We start from the raw sequence: 22244 nt of genomic DNA on the forward strand, positions 1-22244 counted from the left end.
TGTGGGGGGGCTGCATGGGGGGTTGTTTGGTGGGGCTCTGGGTTTGCACCCCCCCTGCAAAAAATCCTGTGGGCTCCCTTGTTGCAGGGTGGTAGCTTTTTAACTAAAAAAAAAAAAAAAAAAGCATTGGCTCTTTAAGGATGCTTGCTGGGTGTTGTGGTGAAGGTGAACGGGAGCTGACGTCATGTCCGGCTGGCTGCGAGCGGGAAATTAGCTTGAATGGAGCAATCGTTACTTAACAGATAGGAGTGCGAGCAGGAAACGGATCAGGAAAGTATGGAGCAATCAGGTAAGCACAGTATGTGTGAAACAGATTGGGCTTGAATGGAGCAATTGTTAACAGATAGGAGTGTGAGCAGGAAACGGATTATCAGGTAAGGGAGTATGTGTGAAACAGATCAGGAAATTATGGAGGTGTGTGTGTGTGTGTGTGTGTGTGTGTGTGTGTGTGTGTGTGTGTGTGTGTGTGTGTGTGTGTGTGTGTGTATGTGAGTGTGTGTGTGTGTGTGGTAGGTAGCATACCTCTCAACTGTCCAAATTTTGCAGAATGTCCAGATTTTTGCCCCATATTTTTTGTCTGTTCCTCATAAATTTTGTGATTTTCTAGAAAATCATTGAAGGCTGAAGTTGCTAAATAATGACACATTTGAGTTTCCAGCAACTTTCTCATACTAGCACAAATCCTGTTATTCTAGCAACTTTCTAAGTTCACGAGAGCACTATTTAATATCTGTCCCTGCTTGTTTTAGGCTTTGTCCATATTTCTTGCACTAAGAGGTAGGTGGGGTGTGTGTGTGAATGAAACACCCTAGTTAGGGGTAGCAGGTGGTTAGTAATTTACTCAAGCTCAAAACCTGTACCTTAGTTACAGAAAACAAAAGCATGAATCCTCTACCCCAACTACCATGCTGCATTTTTCAAAGAACTGACTTTCAGGTTAATTTTCAATTCAAGGAACCGAGTTTGAGTGAATCTATATTATATTACTGAAGAGGCATTACAGCGAATGCCTCTTCATTGACACTAAAAGAGCGAACCGTGAATTACGAGAATGGCCGTAGCTTGGCTGGGGAGGGGGGTAGCAGTTTGAGAGCTGTGAGTACAAATTTGAAAATCTTAGCTACACCCCTGCTTTGATGTATATGTGTGTGTGCAGTCTATAGCACCCACTACCTCAGGGTATTCTGCTATTTAGTGGAAGAGACACATATTGCTGGTCAACACCTCACAGGTGTTGAGGAAATATATGTGCTCACTGACATGTGCTGACATGGCATCCAGAAACTGGTGGAGTACCCTGGATGCTGATGCCTGTGATATCCCCAGTTGGCCTTTAGAAGGTACATGTGGCTAGTATTCTTAGGCCTACACATACCTTGGTATCCACTGGGATGGGTTCCCCTCTGTTGGTTCTGTGTGTGAGGCATGGCCAGCACAGCTCAACAATTTGCTGTAGGAGGTCCCTGTCCACCCTATAGTGCTCCACTATCTCCAGCTCATGTAGCCCCTGTTAGGTCACCCTGGGTCTGGACACTCTTCTCCTTTTCCTCACTGTGGGTTGGTCATCAGCATTCTCATCCTCACCAACCTCAGCCTCTTCCACATGTTGATTCATGAGAGCAAATGCAGCCCTTATAATTTTGTTGCTTTTGTTATGGTAAAATTTCCCCATGTGTGTACACCGGTGGTGTAGAGTTTGTGGGAAAAAACAGAGGGAAAGGTGTTTGCATTGTTTATAGTAGTGTGCTGGGCTGCTGCCTGTGTAATTGGCTGATTCTGATACATTTCACCTGCCAGCTATGCTAGTTCTCCTTGATTACCTTCCTACTGGTGTTTTCCCTTCCCATCACCTTCCTATTTAAGCCCAGAGGTGCGCTGCACAAACACAGTGCTCAGATGTACATGGAGCAGCTATTTCCTCGTTTACTTTTTTTTTTTTTGGTTTAAAACTTGGTGTGCAGCATGCACACCCATTTTGACAATGTAAAGTGTGCTTGGTAGATTCAGATACACCCCTTTCCTTAGCTCTGCTAAGCTAAGGGCAAACCCAAGCCACAGGGCTCCAATAAGCTTACAGTATGCCCGACATACCCCTTTATGATGTCCACTAGCACTTAGGCTTGCACCATGGTCTTCCTGCACCTACACAGTTGGGTGCGGGCTAGCCATGAGGGGAAATCTGTGATTCAGTATCATTCCCCTCATTTGCATAGGATTGCCTGGTAATGCCTAGTTACAAGTCCCACACTGAGCCTTCCCCTTAACAACCACTATTGACTGGCCTTGTTGTCTTCTGCCTGTCATTGACTATAATGGCAAAATTGTGATTTTGCAGAGAAAGCTTTTTTCAGGGTTTTTCTTTTATTTTCCTGCCGATCCTGTTTAGGCATCGGTGCCCTATGCTTAAACAGACGAAATTGGCCAAAAAAAAAAAGTTTTTTTTTTTCTTCTTTTGCAACTGTTTTCCATGCCAATGGCCATATATTTGGCCATTGGCATGCTTTGCACATTATATACACCCTTTATTTGGAGCTGTCATGGCTCCGTTTTGTAGTTTGCAGAAATGCACTCGGTTACTAACTGAGTACATTTCTACAGATTACACTAGTCCTGCACGGATGGCTGCCAGCTTCCTGGATTGCTAATTCACCTTGTTTGCATGGTTTTTACCTGCAAATGGGGTAATTAGCATACAGGAGCTGTGTTTGTGCAGGAATAGTGCAGGTGCACTTATGCACATCCCGGGAGCTTGTTCCTGGATCTCTCGGCGGCCATATTGTCTTCAGCAGCTCCTGCACTATTCCTGCACGCCGTACAGGGCTTGCTGAATCCTGGGGTATGTGGCACCATGGGGGGGTAATAAATAATAAGACAAAAATAAAGAGTGTGAATGATTCAGGTGCTGTTTCAGTCAAGTAGGAGGTAGGAAAAGATTGGATTAGAAGGTACTTCCCTGACAATGGAAGGTGGTTCTTGGGATAAATAGTGTCAACTTACTGCTTAGGAAGGAGGCAGAGTTGTGTAAGAGACTGAAAATTACCAGGTAGATATAACTAGCCTTACTCTAAATACAGTAGTTTGTTCTGGGACTAGAATATCTATTTAGGTGATGTAGTTCCTTCTATGGAGTTGCCCCTAAGCAATGAAGTTCATTTATAGAGAGAGTGATACAAAAAATAAAAAATGGCTACTGTGTTCTTGGACATTATGCCACTAGATGAAAGCGCTATCTCAGTGCACCTGCAAGTTGGAGAAAGAAAAATGCTATCTGATGTTTATGTGTCTGTACTCGAAAGCTGTTTAGAGTATTTTGTCTTTCTGGAGACAACTGGATGGGAAACTGTAAACTTACATCGGGGCTTTCACCTATATCCCTTTTAGACAGGGGTAGCTGGTGATGAGCTTAGATTCATGCACAGACATAGACTATATATATCTTGGTCCATAAGGGAACAAGATTATAACATGGCTAGGGTTGTAGAGGTCTTAGGGCCAATAAAGGTTGTAAAAGTAGTGATAGGATTCTACCTATACATTCTGCAATTCTACTGAAAGGCTTCAACACCTGTGAGTGAAATGTCAGAAATACCTAAAAGGATTGTCTTACCTGATCTGAACAATAACTGGAAATTATTATTTGACTTCTCACTCAGCTAAACTATGCCAGAAATGAGCTCACATCTGAACACATAGCTGCTTATAACTGTACATTGCAGCAGATCATTTTGGGTCAGAAGTCACTGACTGGCATAGTAGTTATATTATTAAACATAAGCTTACATGTTCTGGACATTCATATTGGGAATTGTCAAATGATCAGCTCAAGGTTGTGATTTCGATCAGACCATCCAGGTCATGGCTAAAGATTAAGTTGGATAAATCAATCTGTAATGTTGTATACATGTAATTTATCCCTTGATAAAAATACATTTTTAATGCTATTTTTTTCTTTTGAACACCAGATTTAGTTCAGTGTGCAGTGGATAAAATGATGGAGGGTCAGTGGAAGGTGATATCAATATTATTGATAACATTCTAACCTGAGTTGTTACAAATCAGCAGCAGGACAGCAGATTAAGTTTACAAGGTTTACAGAACCCACCATCACACACCACCTCCTGCCTCCAAGAGAGTAAAACAAGTCATGCCTAGGATGATTTTTCAGACTTGAGCATAACGTATTATGGAACTGGTCCATGGATTAACCTATACGCTTTGGAGCATTAGGGATGGCATTGTTACTGTATCTCTGTTTAAATATAGTGATATAACCACATTACAAGTGGATACAAACTAGAAAGTACTGTGGCAGTGCTACTGCAGGAGACAGGAGAGCAAATGCTTTATCTATGTATTCAGAAAACTGATAGATGTACAAGCTGAATAGATGCAAATACAGAAAGAGGTGCTTGCCATTGAATGCCAGAAATACCATAACTATATTTATGGGAATTATGGTAAAGATGAATCTGACCACAAAGTTTTACATGGTATTTTTTAAGAAATTTTAGATAAAGCATCAGGTAAGTTGTAGAGAATATTGTTATTTTTTCAAAAGTATGATATGGGAAGTGCAAGACAAACTTGGAAAATAAATGCATGCTGCTGATACATTAAGTATAGTCCATATAACTAAATGCTATGAAAATCTGGTGGAAAAAGAAGTAAAAGAGCCATGCAATTTAGATCAGAAAGCAGTTATAAGGGAGAAACTAAAGGAGTTAAAGCTGATATGAGTCCTGATACAGAAATTTACAGGTACAGGATAATATCATGACAGGATGGCCAAACGTAAAGTAATTTCATCCACTAATCAAGCCAGAAAAGCAAGAGCAGATGACAAAGCTTGAGGTGAACAAGAAGAAGTACCTGATATAGGCAGTAGGATGCATGCTGTGGGACAGAAGAAGTAATGATGACATCACAGCAGAACCCAAAGTAACATCAGTGACAGAGCTGGTGGAGGAGAACAGGTTATAGTAGTTCAGTTGCATGTGCAGCGAGTTGACAATGGTTTTGTAAAGTAGATTAAGGAGAAAGGAAGAAGGCAAGAGACAATATGGACATCCAGTCAAGAGATAGATGGACTGCATGTGAGAAGATCTGAGACAGGGAGGCATGACTATTAAGAAGGTAGGAGAGCTGTCCATAATGGAAAGAAAGGCTGATGTAGACATGGCACCCGACCTTACATAAAAATGGGAAAAAAGGGATGACAATGATGATGGTGATGAAGAAAATGATGATCATAATAAATTCATAGTATAAACCACACCATTATTTGATTTATTCAGAAAAGCTGTACATCTGATAAGTCAGTGTTGTGTTTTAGACTTATCAAGAAGACCATTTGTACAAGTGTAGAGAGTACACGTCTTTTAGGGCAGGAATAGAAACAAGTTCATATTTGATTGACAGTGTTGTTTGCACACTGAGAAGTTCTTGACATCCACTATATTATGCCATTACATTATAGATTTGATACTGTACACTGCAATGTAATCAGGAAACATTTCTATAGAGCAGATGCAAACCTGAATTGTTAAAACAATGATTTGCAAAACCAGTTCTGTTTTTAGTTTGATCATTGTGTCAAAAAAGATGTTTTTTTGAATAAGGCAACCACTGGTACAATTTATGTGAGTGGTCTTATTTTATAAGTAAGAGAACTGACTGCCCAGTACAGAGGGTTAAGAATGATCATCTTTTGGCCCATCTTGTTTTCTTTACTTCTGTTTGGAGTTTGTTTTATTTGGTCTGTATGGTAATGTGATAACTTTTGCTACTGCAAAATAGGGTAGGGCATAAAACCATCATACAACACAGTGTATAAATTACACTTGTTCTTCTAGATATTAATATAAGAGGTTTTCTTCAAAACATTTTGCTATTGACAGACAGAGCAATGCACTTCAAGTGAATCATTTTAAGGCACAAACTATTTTGTTAATGCTTTTTTCACAAAATAAATCAGCATGCATTTTATTGTGTGCAGAATAATTGTATTAGATTCTGAAACATTATATAAACATCTTTCCATCCATAAAAGATCTAGCTTGGCATTTTCTTATCACTGCCAATACCACCGACCTTGAATCTGTCATATCTGGGTCACTGAACAGCTGGAATATATCAAATGAGAACTGAAAAATAGCTTGATTTTTTCAGGGTTGCAGCCTCCCTCTGCTTCTGATGCAACCCCCCCTCCAGAAGCCATCATCACATCTAACTTATTGTTGTGTTATGACTACAGAGTCATGAATCATCAAAGTAAAAAGCATTTAAAAAGCAAATACTTTATTTAGTAATAAACCACAATACTCCATGGCAGGGAAATGTCTTTGTTCCATTTAGATCTCTAAAATTGCATCAGTCCGTTAAGTAAAGGCTGCATTTCAGAAACCTGGATTCTGGGATGTTGATATAAATCCCTTTTGTTGGAACAGTTTGCCATTCAGTCTTTTCAAAGCCAAGTCAAAGTCAAAGAAAACTTTATTGCTATTCAGGACTGCACAGCAGTGTAGCTGAACGAAATTCCAATGCTTTGTTCTCAATGCGGGAAACAGCTGCACATATAGACAGTGAAAAATTAATAAAATATCACAGTAGAAATTTATTAAGTAGCAATTAGTAAGTAAAGTAGGACAGCGGTAACCCACACCCATCCCAGAACAGGATACAAAGAAGACAAGGAACAATACGAAGGTAATATTGTCAAAGTAAAACTGAAACAATAGCAGCATCTCTATGATTAGACTGAATTATTGCACAGTTTGTACATTGGACTTTACAGTCCTTTAGTGTGTAGGTGAGCTACCTTAGTAGCTTTTACCGTAGTGTCTTTTGTAGATGTTAGAGATAATTTAAATGATAGCTTTTCTTAAGTCACTACCCTTATTTATAAAATGCATTCTCATGCATAACAACATACTGATGGGAAAATAGGAAGATTATTTCACCTTTGTATTATCTCTGTATTACCTCCTCATAATACATTAACTTCCCTGCTCTAATACTAGACCACTAATAATGTCGTATTGTAAGCCAAGCCATCTTCTAATAACCAAGTACCTTGTTATTCCTGCTATACTACCTGCACTGACCAAGGACTAAGCAGTCCCATTGATTCCAATCTGTTTTTCATAATAAACAGGTACAATCTTATTAAATACTTTTATCTGTATGAAGCCAGTCTTCTAATTGTGAATGTATGTAAACTCTAAATGTTTAGTATGACATGTTCAATGTATGTAAACTCTATATGTTTTAGTATGGCATGCTTTAGTATTATGTAAGTAACTGTAAGTATTTGTTCCCAAAAGTAACCATATGGTATAATGTGTAACTAAGTCATAAATGTGGAACTTTTCTCCCCAGACCTCCAATGAAAATGGGTTATGTAACCAAGATGGACTATTCCAGTAAACAAATATCAACTAACTAACTAACTAACTAACTAACTAACTAACTAACTAACTAACTAACTAACTAACTAACTAACTAACTAACTAACCAACCAACTGTATGTGCTGGACAGGCAGTTGGTGTATTTTTTTTTTTCTGAATTTTCATACACAGTTACCTGGTGCTTCCGCAGTGAATAACATCATATTCAAATTCATTTCTGCAGATTCTGAAATTTTCTGGGTAATTGTGCTACTGTGTAAAGAAAGATGTTTATCTAATGTTTCTGAAATGGGAAAATCAGTAATAAATAGACATACGTACAAGGGGATGATGCTGTTCATTTCCCATAAAAGAAAATATTGTAATGTTGCTTCATTTACTCCTTCCTAGTTATAGATCTGCAAATTTCCTACTATATGACATTTTGTTATGCAAGCTTAAACAGAACCCTGTGATATAGTCATAGTTTTACAAACTGTTTTAACAGTGAATTTATAAATTATTCTTAAGTTAGCATCTCTCAATATCAAGTTTTAAAAAAATTGCCTTGCTAGGGGAATATTAGTTTGATTTTCCCAAGCAATTATGTAAAAATATTCTTACTAACTATTAACCAATCACTATGTCCCAACACTCAATCAATTCTTATACTTCAGGAGATCATTTTATTCCCAAAGGATCACTGATGAAAGTCTTCTTGCTTAGTCCCCATATAGTCTTACAATAACACAGAAATAATTTTATGAACTAGTATTTCACTTCTAGAACAAATTATTCATTAATGCCAGATCTAGCACCACAATGTTGGACATAAAAAAAAAAATCATTGAAGAAACACAACAGAGAAACCCATCAATGTCATTCCTTCTGCTCAATGTCACCCCTTCGTACAGTTCATTTCTCACTGACCTTTGTGCCTCTCATTCCAACAGTCAGTTCCCACTTTTGGTCTTTCATATATTACATGCTTCTTTATAGTATACTTAATACGTTTACAGATGGAGGGGATTAAGATCTCCTATTAGTAATATATATATTTTTTATAGTTTAGATGTTTCCATATAGTTAAGGTATAGTTGTGCTTCACTTTAGTATACGTGGCATGGTCTATTTTTATTTACAATATATTTGTTCCACATAAATAGGATATTGGGTTTGCAGTTTACACCTTTGTAAATGATGATGACATATATTTGTGTACAGTTTTCATTTGTATGTTTTCATGCTGCCATTATTGCTGATATCATTGTCTTATCTATATACAGTTTTCATTTTATATATATATATATATATATATATATATATATATATATATATACACACATATGCGTCTACTTGAAAACACTGACATGCCAAAACACCGATGACGAGAACACCAAGACTGGAAGATCGACAACTGAAATGACTGACAGTTTAAAAGCACGAAACTTCACATGCCCAACAAACCACAATCCCCACAATCAACAAAATAAAACAAATACCTTTTCTGAAAAACACACACACAACATAAGTGCACCAAAAACCTTACAAACCTACACTAAACCTTACATACACAACTATCTATGCACTAACCTTAACCTTAACCCTAAGGTCCGTCACTATCACACACTCACCTAACCCGCACCCTAACCCTAACTCACTTAACCCGCCCCTAACCCTAAAGTCTGTCACTATCGCACACTTACCATAACATGTCGGTGTTCTCAGCATCGTGCTTTTAAACTGTTGGTCATCTCAGTTTTTGATCTTCCAGTCTCGGTGTTCTCGTCACTGGTGTTTTGGTGTGTTGGTGTTTTCAAGTACACCTTTCTATATATATATATATATATATATATATATATATATATATATATATATATATGTATGTATATTATAGTTTTAACAATGTTTAGAATTTTGATTTGCTAATCATGCGAGCAGAAGGTCGCAAGATGAGAATGCTGATGCCCCCCCCTTTCTGGACCTATGTCAGCACTTGTTCCTATGTCTGCTCAGGTCAGAAGATTCAATGTTCAACATTGTTCAAAGAAGAGGGCATCAGTATTCTCATTTTGTGACTTTCTGTTTCCATGATTTAGTGATTCAAAATTGTTACAATCTCTAAAACCATAATAAATATATATATATATATATATATATATATATATATATATATATATATATATATATATATTTTTTTTTTTTTTAATTTTGTAAGGCAGACATTTTACTGTCATTACTGTACATGTTCTTTGCCTAATCATCCAGGTCATACCTGCAAAAGGCCATTTTACGTGTGTTTCTACTTTGTTAACAAATGAATAAATGAAAAAAAGAAAGAAGAAAAAAAGAAAGAAAAATATATGCATTTGACCTGCATCCTAGAAGTGACCATTTAGTTTTCAAAATTGTTCTATACTTACATCCCTGTGTCAGTACAAGTTTACTACAAAGGCATTCATGTCCACCCAAAAGACATGGAGTAATGGTTAATATCTTTTCCATCCAGATTTGATGTCAGGGATTCAATTCTGACCTCTGGTTACTCATTCCAAGGAGTTTGCATGTTCTTCAACCAAGAGATGGATGGATTGCATGAAAGAAGTTCTGCAACAGTAACAGATGGGCATGCCTCTCAAAGAAGGATAGAGAGCAGTACCAATTCAAGAGAGGTGGTGACACTGAATGCAACATCCTATCCCATGTAAAAATGGGGAAAAAAGATTGCTGATGATTTAACAGTCAAGAGATGAATTATCTTCCATTATACGACCCCCCCATTAATACTGAAAAAACGTGCACGCTGATTGGTCAGTGTGCACGTTGTAAATCAGAGTTATAGTAATGGAAAAAGGTCCAGTCGCCAAGACTTCTTCCATTACTATAACTCTTTTTTTTTTTTACAGCAACAGAGAATGCAAGATCTCCATTGCTTCACACTGTCTCACTATGTTAAACTCATTTAACATAGCGAGACAGCATTAAAAAAAGCAAAGGACATTCTCCGTTGCTTTTTTTAATACTGTTTTGCTATGTTAAATGAGTTTAACATAGCGAGACAGTTTGTAAAAAGCAACGGAGATCTTGCTTTCTCCATTGCTTTTTCAAACTGCTTCGCTATGTTAAATGGGTTTAACATAGTGAGACAGCTTTAAAAAAAGCAATGGCTCCATTGCTTTTTTTAAAGCTGTCTCACTATGTTAAACCCATTTAACATACATAAACAGCTTGTAAAAAGCAATGGAGATCTTGCTTTCTCTGTTGCTTTTGCCCACAGCTCTGATGTACTGTGTAGGCATACGCATGCGCAGTACATCAGAACTGCCGCAGAATACCAGACAGCTGCGGAAGGGCAGCAAGGAGGCATTATACAATGCCATTATTTTAGAAAATTCATTATTTTTTTTCTTAAATAATGTCATTGCATAATAGCAATAACCCACGCCTGGTTAAGGGTAATGTTGGATTTACCCACGGTTGGCTTTGTTTGGTCACTCAGGCTTCACCCTCGTGACCAAACCACGCCAACCGTGGGTAAATCCAGCATTACCCACACCCAGGCGTGGGTTATTGCTATATTATATGTTTTTCAAAGTTGACAAAGTCATAATTACCTCTACCTTAAGGCAGCAAATGCTGCTGAAAATATATAAATCACATCTGGAATATCAATGTGTAAAGAGGCAGCTGGGAAATTAAGTCACTTTAACAATCCAGATAGATCAGATAGTGTAAGAATGCAATCTTAGTGTTATGTATAGGATTAAAAACTAGAATAGGTGTTTTTTTTTCACAAAATTCATTTTAGCTCTGCCATGATTGATAATGGGAATTTACTTACTTCATTATAATAACCTAAAAGTTATACTCTTGGTTGATTGCTATTCCAAATATTTGGAAGATACTCTTAGCACATCTGCTTTTGCAAGAGAATGCAGAAAGGGTTGTCACCAAACTGAAACAGCCTACATCAAGGAAAATAACCCGAGATCCTGCAGCAGCATTAGAGATATTTTGGAAGGTTATAAAAATGTTTATAAAGCAGTGACATGTGGAAATCAAGAAAAGGCACATATGGAAATATTTATTGAAGTCTTAATTATGCCAAGGTTAGAGACAGATAAGGCTCAACAATTGTGATGTACAATTAATCAACAGGTACGTCTCTATAACAGATGGTATTCCTGTGGAAGGTAAGAAGTTGGGAGGGAAGAAAGTGATAAAGATATAGAAAGTTTTGTTTATAATATTTTTTTTTGGGGGGGTACCAGCTTCTCAGAAGAAAGCAGTGGTGGCTGTGTTATCCAAAGAGAATAAAGGCCCTTCAGGCCCATCTTCATATAGAGCCATTTCAGTTTTAAACCATGATTATAACATGCTAATGTCTATACAAAATAAAGGAATAAAAACATTTTGAGAAAACTGAGACCTCCAAAACACATAGATACTAAACCACCCATAACACCTAAAACACACAATACACATAATGACACAAGCACAAGTGCCACACCATCAAAGCCCGTAAGACAGCCCACATCCACTCCAAATATCTTAGACACAGGCGACTCTATAGTGAGATCCACAGATGTCGCCATCACCAAGCTGAACAAGGAGAATGTCATGGTCAGCTGTCTTTCTGGTGCTAGGATTCATCAGATAATGCAGGCACTCAAGTCTTTCAACAGCAAGTACTGTTATGATTCGGTCATAGTACATGTTGGGAATGACTTGAGATGTACCTCCCTGGACTACATTAAGAGAGACATGACTAAGCTCTATGTTTATGTGTCACAGGCAGTTATGGCACTAGCCTTGAGTAGCATGTTACCCTCGCAAAGGATGATACCACAATATAAATAGAAAATTATTGACTTTGTTTCTGGTGTCAGTCTAAGGGGATCCAGTTTCTGTCAGCCTGGGATGACATGATCGATAGACCTCAGTGCTTTGTCAGGGATGGTATTCATCTGTCTCCACTGGGATTTTGGCCACTGGCAAAGGCTCTTGCCACCCCCGTAGTGCCTTTTTTAGGCAATGTTACAAGGACAAAATTCCCGATGTAAAAATTTCATCAATAAACAACCTCAAGGTTATGCTGCTAAGTGCTAGGAGTCTTAGCATGAAACTGCACTCACTGGAAGCAGTCCTCACCTTGGAGGATGCTGACATCTGTACAGTCATGAAGACCTGGTTCAAGGCAGTGAAGAGCATCCCAGCCACAGCAGATGACACCTCCTACCACACATTCGGACCAGGAATGGAATGCATGAAAACTAAAGGAGGCTGTGTATTGATACTCTTTTAAGATAAGTCCGCCTCCAGAAAAGTTAAACAGTATGATTCCCTGGAGACACGTCAGGTGTAACTAACTGTTGATAAGACACCTACTCAAGTCATTGCCAGATGCAGGACTCCCTCCATGAATTAAGGCACCCTGTGCCTACTTGGATTTACTGGAATCCATCAAGATACATCCAAACACCATAGCTCTGGGTGATTTTAATTACCCATTCATTGACTGGGTAAATTACTCATGCTCAATCTCATTTACCCAAAGGTTCTTTGAATTCATTAACTCCAACATCGTAGACCACCTGGTGGTCACCCCAATGAGAAGCAACAACATCTTGGATCTGGTGCTTACCAATATGGGGGGGAGCCACTGTAGCACCCCCATTGTGAGGACTTCCCTTGTCATATCTGACGACAAATCAGTCTCATTTGAAGTAAATACAACACCAGCCCCCCCCCCCCCCCCCAGCAGCATATAAACTAAATAACCTCCAAAGCAGATTACATCCTTCTAAGGGATGGTACAGATAGCCTTACTGCACCTCCCCCTCAGATGGAACCAGCAACTATGCCGAGTCCTAACCCAATGTTTTTACAAACATCTGCATAAATGTATTGACATGGCTGTACCTGATAGGACCAAAACAAGCTCTTCAAGGAAGAGCAAACCTGCCTGATGGACAACTGCCATTAACAGGCTTTGCAATAAATGGCAGAAATTGTTCAAAAGTAAGAGGGTGCATGCCTTAAACTGGAAACACTCCATCCTCAGTTTAAACAAACAAGTAAGACTTCACCAACAATATTCAATATAGATAAAAGAAAAAAAAACAATTTTACATATTGTAAAATTTCATTACATAACTGCAAAGCAAAAGTGAGGTAGATACTATACAGAGCAGGTGAAGTTTATCAATTATTACATTTGTTTTCTGGAGCATGGTTGGATTTAGTATTCAGTCAGTGGAGTGAAGTAGAACATTGTGGAAATAAATTGAAAATAAGTGCAGTTTGGAGGGTTAGTGTTTTAGCCATTGTCTTTAAAGCAAGCACAAGCAGTTTTTTATAAAAACGCTTTGTTTTAGAGCTTTCTTGAATTCTAATATTTGCTGGTAAATTGTTCTAGACTGCTGGTCTTAGGTTTAGGAAGACCTTTTCTTCTGTGCTGGTTTTGCATCTCGGGTTTAGTAAGGGTTAATGCATCATCAGGGTCATCTCTGTAAGTGTAGTTCTAGTATTAAGAGGTGGGCACTGTCCAGCCTTAAGCATTTTATACAGCTGCATGCTAAGGAGTAAATTAGCCCAATAATGCACTGGAAGCCATTGTAAGGATGCAAGCAGGTGGCCGTAACAGATCAAATTGTTTACCAGCATTGCAGATCTACAGATTTGTTGATAGTATCTGTAACTTTTTTGTATTACATTACAGTCCGTGCTACTTTCAGATTGGATCAGTTTCTATTCTGAATGAAATCCAAGGGACACAGGTTTTCCTTGTATCATGATTCCTTGAGAGGTAAAATGTCACTTACTTCAAAAACAGTCATGCTTTCATTTCAGTCCATTGCTGTTTATGCTGTTTGTGTTAAGCAGTGCTATTTTAGACACGGGGGGGGTGGGGGGTAAATTTATGTTATAAGCTAAATGAGTCACTGAGGGTAGGTCAGAATTAAAGTAGATCCCACCTGTCAAAATAGCTATCCTTTGAAAATGCAAAATCAAGTGAGTAATTTTTGAAGGTAACACTAGTCCTGTGAAGTTTTGGAGAAGGTGAATTACTGTATGGATTTGCTTTTGAATGATAAAATTTACAATCCTTTTTGGAAATGTTATTGGCTCGGATACAGTGCAACATAAGAAATACCTTACAGAGTAGCTGTTAAGTGGAGATCAATAATAGGACAACATCCTCAAGATACAGGTAGGACTACAAACCTGATAAGAATAACATGAGCAAAATAGCTTGTATTGAACTGTTCTGTATTAGGTTAGGCTAATATTCAAATACTTTTGAAACCACCATAGGCATTTTTTCATAATTGTAAAAGCAAACTTAAAGCAGAAGGAGAGTACCTGACAGTTAGATGCTTTGCTCTCATCAGGGTTAGAGTGAAGTAGAGAAGATAACAAGTATAACTGGATTGTGTTAACTTAGAATGACTAAAGGCCATGAAGTGGTTAGCTATCTCTATAGAAAAATGACATCAACGGGTAGATTTCATTATGAGAGTTAGGCAAAACGTGACATCAGAAACTTACCTACTTAGTAGGACTTTTTAGGAAAGGATACATTTCAAGAAAGGTATGAACTGAGTTCATCAAAGGAGTAAAGCTCCATATTAAACTTGACCAAGTAAGTTTAATGACCAGATATACTACAAACCTTAGATGTTTTTAGACATGTGAGTGAAGGAGTATTTGTTGACAGCAAATGCAGATGATTAAGTAGTATATAGTTTTTACCAGCATCTTACCAGCATCTTGCAGTTAGTACAAAAGATTAATGTTATGAGCTATTAATAAACTGTTTCCTGTATTCTAAGGTTTGATTCCCTCAGCCTGCGTATGCTTACTTTATGGCTCTAGACAAGTCACTTAATCAGATAATGCCATGGAACAATTGGAAATTGGGTTAGTTTTTTAATGGCCTTCTGGACATCATGAAGATATATATATATATATATATATATATATATATATATATATATATATATATATGTATATATATATCTATGTATATATATATATATATATATATATATATATATATATATATATATATAGATATACATATATACATATATATATATATATATATATATATATATATATATATATATATATATATATATATATACATATATATAGATAGATAGATATGTGTGTGTGTGTGTGTGTGTGTGTGTGTGTGTGTGTGTGTGTGTGTGTGTGTACCTGCTATTTATTACCTTATATTCTGAGTAAATTGGAGCATATTTTTCCTGGGTGTGTCTTAGATTGCTAGAGATGTAGTTCTGGGAAAAGGAGACTGGATTCATATATTCTATGACTGTACCACACTTTATCATTTCAAAAGAGATCTGTAAGTAATTCAAGACCATCTGTGGCTGCACAGAATTACCATAAATGCCTCTTATCCTATAATAACTGGACTACTCATGGGGTATTCTACATGTTACTGTCAGCATAAAGAAAACCAGCATAAACAAATGAAAGTCTCACATATACCCATCACTGTTAGACAGTCATGGCTTTTTCATTGAAATATGTGGATCATGGAGGAGATGACCTCAGAAAGAAGGAGACAAATACAGCAGAACGAATAGCTGTCATGCTAGTTATACTTGCATAATACATAAAGACGGTTTTGTCATGCGTTCTGAGATAACTCAACATTTCTCTTTTTCTTTGGTCTCATATTCCCCAAATGCTAAATGAGTGGGTAGAAACAGTTCATAATCATTCATTTTTTATAACTGTGATAATAATTTAAGGTATTTAAAAAAAATGGACCAACATAATAAATCCCTATTCTCTCTCCTGCCAGTGACATGTTTATTTGTAAAATTATTCTTTTGCAGATTTTCTCAGAGCAAGTTATTTTCCAGTGAGTCATAATTAGGGAAGTGCAGCCATCCATTTAAATTGAAAAAAAATATATATACAATAAATGTTAAAATACAAAAGCATGTTATTTTTATTTCTCTAGGTTGGGGGTTGTAATGTTATTAACTTTTGCTTTATACAACATTATTTATAAAAGCGTCAAAAGGGAGATGTAAATTGCCCCTTTAGATATATACAAATGTTTCAGCTCACTGGCATCTGATTGTACAGTAGCTTTTTATCTATTTTGCTGGGCTCTTCTACAACCACACGAGTCCCAAATACTCAAAAGGCACCGTCTCAAAGAGAAGGAGTCATACTCCTCGTAGAAGGTACGAGCTGCACCTTATGCAAACAGATTACTCAAGATAGAGTGAGGTACATGCAGCAACTGTAGGGAGGGAGTGAGGGGTTAGGAGTAGGGAGCAGGAGAGAAATGTTAGTATTACAGGTCAGGATGTAAGTGTTATGGTTAAGGAGTGATCAGGGAGTATAGGTCTAGGGGAAGGGACTGTAGTTTTAGGGTATAAGGACTTAGGTTGGCAACTTTGTGGAAGTTTCAGTTTTATAGTTGGGGCTCTAGTAGAGCTATACAATTTTATATGGTCAGATGTTGGGATACCTGTGTAGAAACAGGAAATCAGACTAGTGGGAGTTTGAGCACTTGCTTTTTCTAACAAGTCACATAGAGCAAGTGTGTCAGAAGTTACTAGCATGTGAGCACTTACCTTACTTTCATTTTATACTGAAAACCAAACAAAACAGTACTAAACTAGGAAACCACAAAGCGAGCTGACACCACAGGAACAAGAATAAAATTTAATGTTGAGTGCTTTTGTCACAAATTACAGTTGACTTCTTCAGAAAAACAGAGTTTCACCCCTCAGCTCATTAAATACTCATTACAAAGACATCATTAACAGAGGCATGTTGAACACCATTTATATTTAAAGATACAAAATTAAAGGACACAAATCTAGTACTGTGCCAAAGTCCACCCAGGCAAACAAATAAGTAGTCCAAGAAACAAAAGCAAGGTGGAACACGGCTATACTTTAAGACTTTTATTACTAAAAACAGGATACACAAGATGAGCGCTTTCGGGATATACCCTTCATCAGATAACAAAAAACTAGTCAATGACACCAGATCATTCAGTCCTGGATTACTGTTGGCATTAACCCTCAATTGCCATAACAATTCTTTATATTCAAGTAAATATTCTATAGGGCCTCCCCTCTCATCCACTGTAAGTTGTTCAGAAACTGTGAATTTGAAATTGTGACCTGGGTAGGTATTGACATGTTTAGCCAGTGACTTTTTAAATTCACTTTCCTAATGTCATATAAATGCTGGTAAATACATGTTCGAAAGGCATTCTTGGTTTTGCCTATGTAAAAACAGGCACACGTCTGACAAATACCAGCATATATGATATTCTTACTACTACAGTTGTACTTATGTAGTAGTTTCACCCATCCATAACCTTTAAGGAATACACTATCACCTTCCAAGATATATTTACAGTGGGTACACTGTTTACATTTGGACATTCTCCCTAGTTCTCCTAAGGTATTACCACCTTTTTTCCTCTCCAAGTTGTTTTTAACACAGATGTCCTTTCTATACCCAAACACTGGGGCATCCCCAATTCTCTCTCTCAAATCTGGGTCCCCTGACAAGGTAAACCAATTCTTGAAAAAAATGTCCTGAATCAGTGGGAACTGTGGTGTATAAGTTAATATAACGCCATGATGGAAACTACCAGAAAATGAGTTACTGTTCTCCAATGGAGCACACTATCTGGAGATGTCAATCCCTAACAATGGATAGAAGTGGCCCTCAAGTCTCTTTTTGGTCATTTCATCAAGTAAGGATGTCACAAAATGCTCTGGATAACCTCTTTGTACCAACATCCTCAATAAAACATCCCTTTCTTCGTAGAATAAATAGACTTAAAAATAAAAGTAAAAGAAAGTCATGGACATTCAGAATTGCAATTTAGCTGAAAAACCTGATATCCTTAAAGGGTGATTTGCATATATCCCATGAGGCCTCTGATATTTTTCAGAACCAGGTACAACTTCTTTTTATACAAGACATACTAATAACTTGATCCTGACAAAGGCAGAGAAGCAATTAAATATGCACTCTTATGAAATTACTGAAAATGGCTCTACCAGGATCATCCATGCTACAATATTTTACAGACTTTATCCTGTTTCAAATGTTAGTACATATCCATTGTGAAAAGCATACATCTCCTATCACATTTATATAACATATATCTAATACTACAACTGTTAATAAAATATAAATAAGACAGAAAAATTTTTTTTTTTTCAGTCTTGACAAGGTAGTGTGATGCTGTCAGTTTCCTTAATATTACTCATTTTGCTTTAGTCACACAAGCTAGGATGTAATACAAATTTTATGTTAAAAGTACATATGAGAACATACGAAATAAGTATCCATTCACATTTTAAGCAATCTCTTAACCTTACCTGTGGTAACATTGGCTGAAGTAATATTTGCAGAGTTGTCAGAGGTGGTGATTTCAGAGAACATGTTATCAAGTAATGCTTTGACATCACGTATCTGAGAGGTCTCTACATCTACCATAAGGATTATATCATATTCAAATATAGTTGAGTCTGTAAGAAAAGGCATAATATTGTTAAACTGATTTCTGAGACTTAAAATGTTTGAATTCAACTTTGATAGCTGCCTTGCAATAATGAAAGAAAACTGGCCTGGATTCAGAAAGCATATTGCTGCCAGCACTATGTGGGCAATGACACAGATTTCAAATACATAATGGCTATACACTTTGATGCAGAGATGTGATAAAGCTACATGGAGAAACAGATCATGGCTAATTATCATGTCTCTGAACTGAACAATGTGCAATTAGAGATAATCATGCTAGTGTTCCTCCTACCATTTCCTGTAACACATTTGCACAGGTACTTACAAACATATGAGCATTAGCACATACTCACACACACACACACACACACACACACACACACACACACACACACACACACACACACACACACATACTGATGTCTTTGTACTACTTCCTTCCAGTGGAGTTAACAGACCCACTCTTATGATTGGACTAAATGGGAGTACAGCATCAAAAGATAGCATACCCTTGTTTTGCTTTACTTCTCCAAATAGGAGGTATCACTATTCTTTGAATTACTCTATCAAGCTAATCCAATCCCAGATAAAAGTTCTGGAGACGCGCACATGTTTATTAAGCATTAGCCATGCCCCTTGACTGCCCCACTGTTGGCTGTTGCTGGAGGAACCAATGTCATGTTGCTGATAGCAGTCTTCTTAACACAGTGGTACTAAATCAGTCTATAAATTGGAAGCCAGTACTTTATTGAGCAAAACTGGCAAAAAAGGGGTTGTGAATTGCAATATGGGCTTCTGAATCCTGGGCTATGTAACTATGTTTGGTTTCATTTTTTATATGACACATGTCTCCAGACAACTTCTGTCGCCTCTGTGAATTTAGATTAAGTCCATTGATTGGTTACATGTGTTTATTTTTAAGGACACTGGCTATTGACATTATTTAGTCTCTTAATATCCACAACACTATATATTTATTTATTTGAATTTCCTTAACCAGGTTAGAGTACTGATAAGTTCTGATCAATTGCTGTTTCAGCCTGTAGTCAAAAACTGACCAGACAAACAAAGTAGACATAAGTACGATAACACATAAGTGAGTACAAAATGGTACACTGGTAGAGTAACACTTTGGATACATAGTAACTCTAATGTATTTATTGCCAGTATGTATAAAAGTGTCAAAACATTTGAGAAATTAGAGTAAAATAAGGTAGCGATGAGAAATGGTGCAAGGGATCTGGATGAGTTAGAGTGAAGAAGAATTAAAGTAGACAAGTGATGTGGCCAGAGGTGGTAGATTCACAATGGAATTTTAGTAGAGAATGGAACTTGGATCTTACAGCTAATGATCAATACCTTCCAAATTTAAGTAGCTTAACAAGAAAAATATGGTTGATTAGAATATTTTGCATTTTGCAATTAACTTGATAATATTTGAATACTACCATTTTGATAACCCAACATATAGTTATAAACCAGCAAGAGATGACACAGTGCATCTAAGTTGATGATTTATGCAGTATATTTGAGCATTTAGTTTCCATAAAGCAAGTGTCACATACACAGGAAAAAAATTAACATAACTTGCATCAGACTGCAGTGAGTGAAGGTAATGACTAATAAATGCTGGGGATGCTTGTGTGTGAGGGGAAGGGATGTGAGGGCTTTCATGTCAAAGAAAGATATGAATGACATCTGGCCCCTTTGCTGTATTTCCCACTATCCAACACTTTAGTTCCAGGAAGAGGTCTCACACTACATTCCCACTGCAAGAGCCCTCTAGTACTGGATAAACATTACAATGAGTACAGATGTACCTCTATTCGTGAATCATTATTTATGGCATGTCAAAGGAACTATGAAAGAGGGCATCATCAGGGGCTGTAAGCATTATATAAATCAACAGAGTACAAACCAACTTTTTGGTCTCAAAAGGGACTTTAAGTTGTAATAAGTGTAATGTTTGTAGGCATGTTGTAAAAACTTTTGATAATATAAATAGACTCAGATTTAAACCTAGGGACGTATATTACTGTAGAAGTAAAGGGGTTATTTATGCGTTGAGATGCCCCTGTGCCCTATTTTATGTAGGGGAGACAAAACGAGTATTCCGTGTCAGATTCATGGAGCATTTGAGAGATGTTAGGAACAGAAGGGAAGATAAAGCAATTTCTTTACATTTTAAAATGTTTCATGATAGCAATGTTTCGAAATTAAAGGGTACTGTTTTAGAGACAGTGGATTGTTTTTGTGGAGATGAAAATTTGTTAAAACAAAAGTTGAAGTACAAAGAAAGTATTTACATTTTAAAGTATAAGACTCTTGTACCTGATGGTCTCAATAATGATCTAAATTGGAAATGTCTGCTTTAAATTTTAATTATTTTATTGATTAATTGTTATTAATTAAGTGGGGTGTGCATATAAATATGTGTTCTTATGTTTGTAACTGTTTGCTACTCTTTAAAGGTGGTTACACTGAAGCGCTAGAGAAAAGAATAAAAGTTTCAAACTTTCCTGCCTTGTTTTTCTATTTTTGTACCACAGTCGGTGGTTTGGGTTAGTGTTGTTTCTACAAACCAGTATGGCATGGAAGAAGGAGGAGGGTCTAATTTAAATAAACTACAATCAGAGGCATAAAGGCAGAGTGGAGAGTTATGTATCTGATTACTGTTTGCTACTACAGGAGACATATCAAGTAGGGAAACTAGAAGAGTACAACTTACATATTTCTCTACTTAGCTCAGGGGTCAGGAGGGAGAGAGGTCATTTAACATGTCAACATTTAGCAGAGAATTACAGTGAGGTGGTGGAGATATACTTTTGTTAAACTAGTTCTGGGATATCCAAATGTGCAGTCTAACTTACGCTACTTTATAAGTTTTTGTGGCTGTGGAGCATGCACATACAAGTTATCCATGTGATCAGCACAACACAAGTGAGTGTAGACCTCTCAAGCAACAGAAGGAAATATGAGGTACAATGAAAGCAGGGCCTGCTAACTCCTGTAGAGAGGATACATGTGTTTGATTGAAAGGGCTATAAAAGAAATGGAATTCATTAATTAAGTATAGTTAAATCCCAAGACAGTCAAAGAGGTATGATTCTGAGAAGCCATTTAAAAGTACTACAGCATCATATCCAAAAGGTCTGCAATCAAGTGCCAATGAGAAATACAATTAGTAATAGTAAGGTACCACTGCATTGGAATTCCTGCACCAAATAAATACATTATATATATATATATATATATATATATATATATATATATATATATATATATGGGTCTACTTCATTTGATCGAAAGAC

General features: G+C 37.0%; 1 protein-coding gene across 1 annotated transcript in view; it reads right to left on the reverse strand.

Annotated features, from left to right (window-relative positions):
• Window positions 1-22244, reverse strand: part of LOC122794939 (location of vulva defective 1-like) — a 707924-nt gene that overhangs the window by 554484 nt on the left and 131196 nt on the right. Inside the window, exon 3 of the mRNA XM_044063534.1 lies at window positions 18789-18938. Coding sequence (XP_043919469.1) covers window positions 18789-18938 — 150 coding nt within the window. The remainder of the gene's footprint in view (window positions 1-18788; window positions 18939-22244) is intronic.

This window comes from Protopterus annectens, chromosome 2.part1 (genome assembly GCF_019279795.1).
Source record: "Protopterus annectens isolate FY-2018-M chromosome 2.part1, PAN1.0, whole genome shotgun sequence".
NCBI classification, from domain to species: Eukaryota; Metazoa; Chordata; order Ceratodontiformes; family Protopteridae; genus Protopterus; species Protopterus annectens.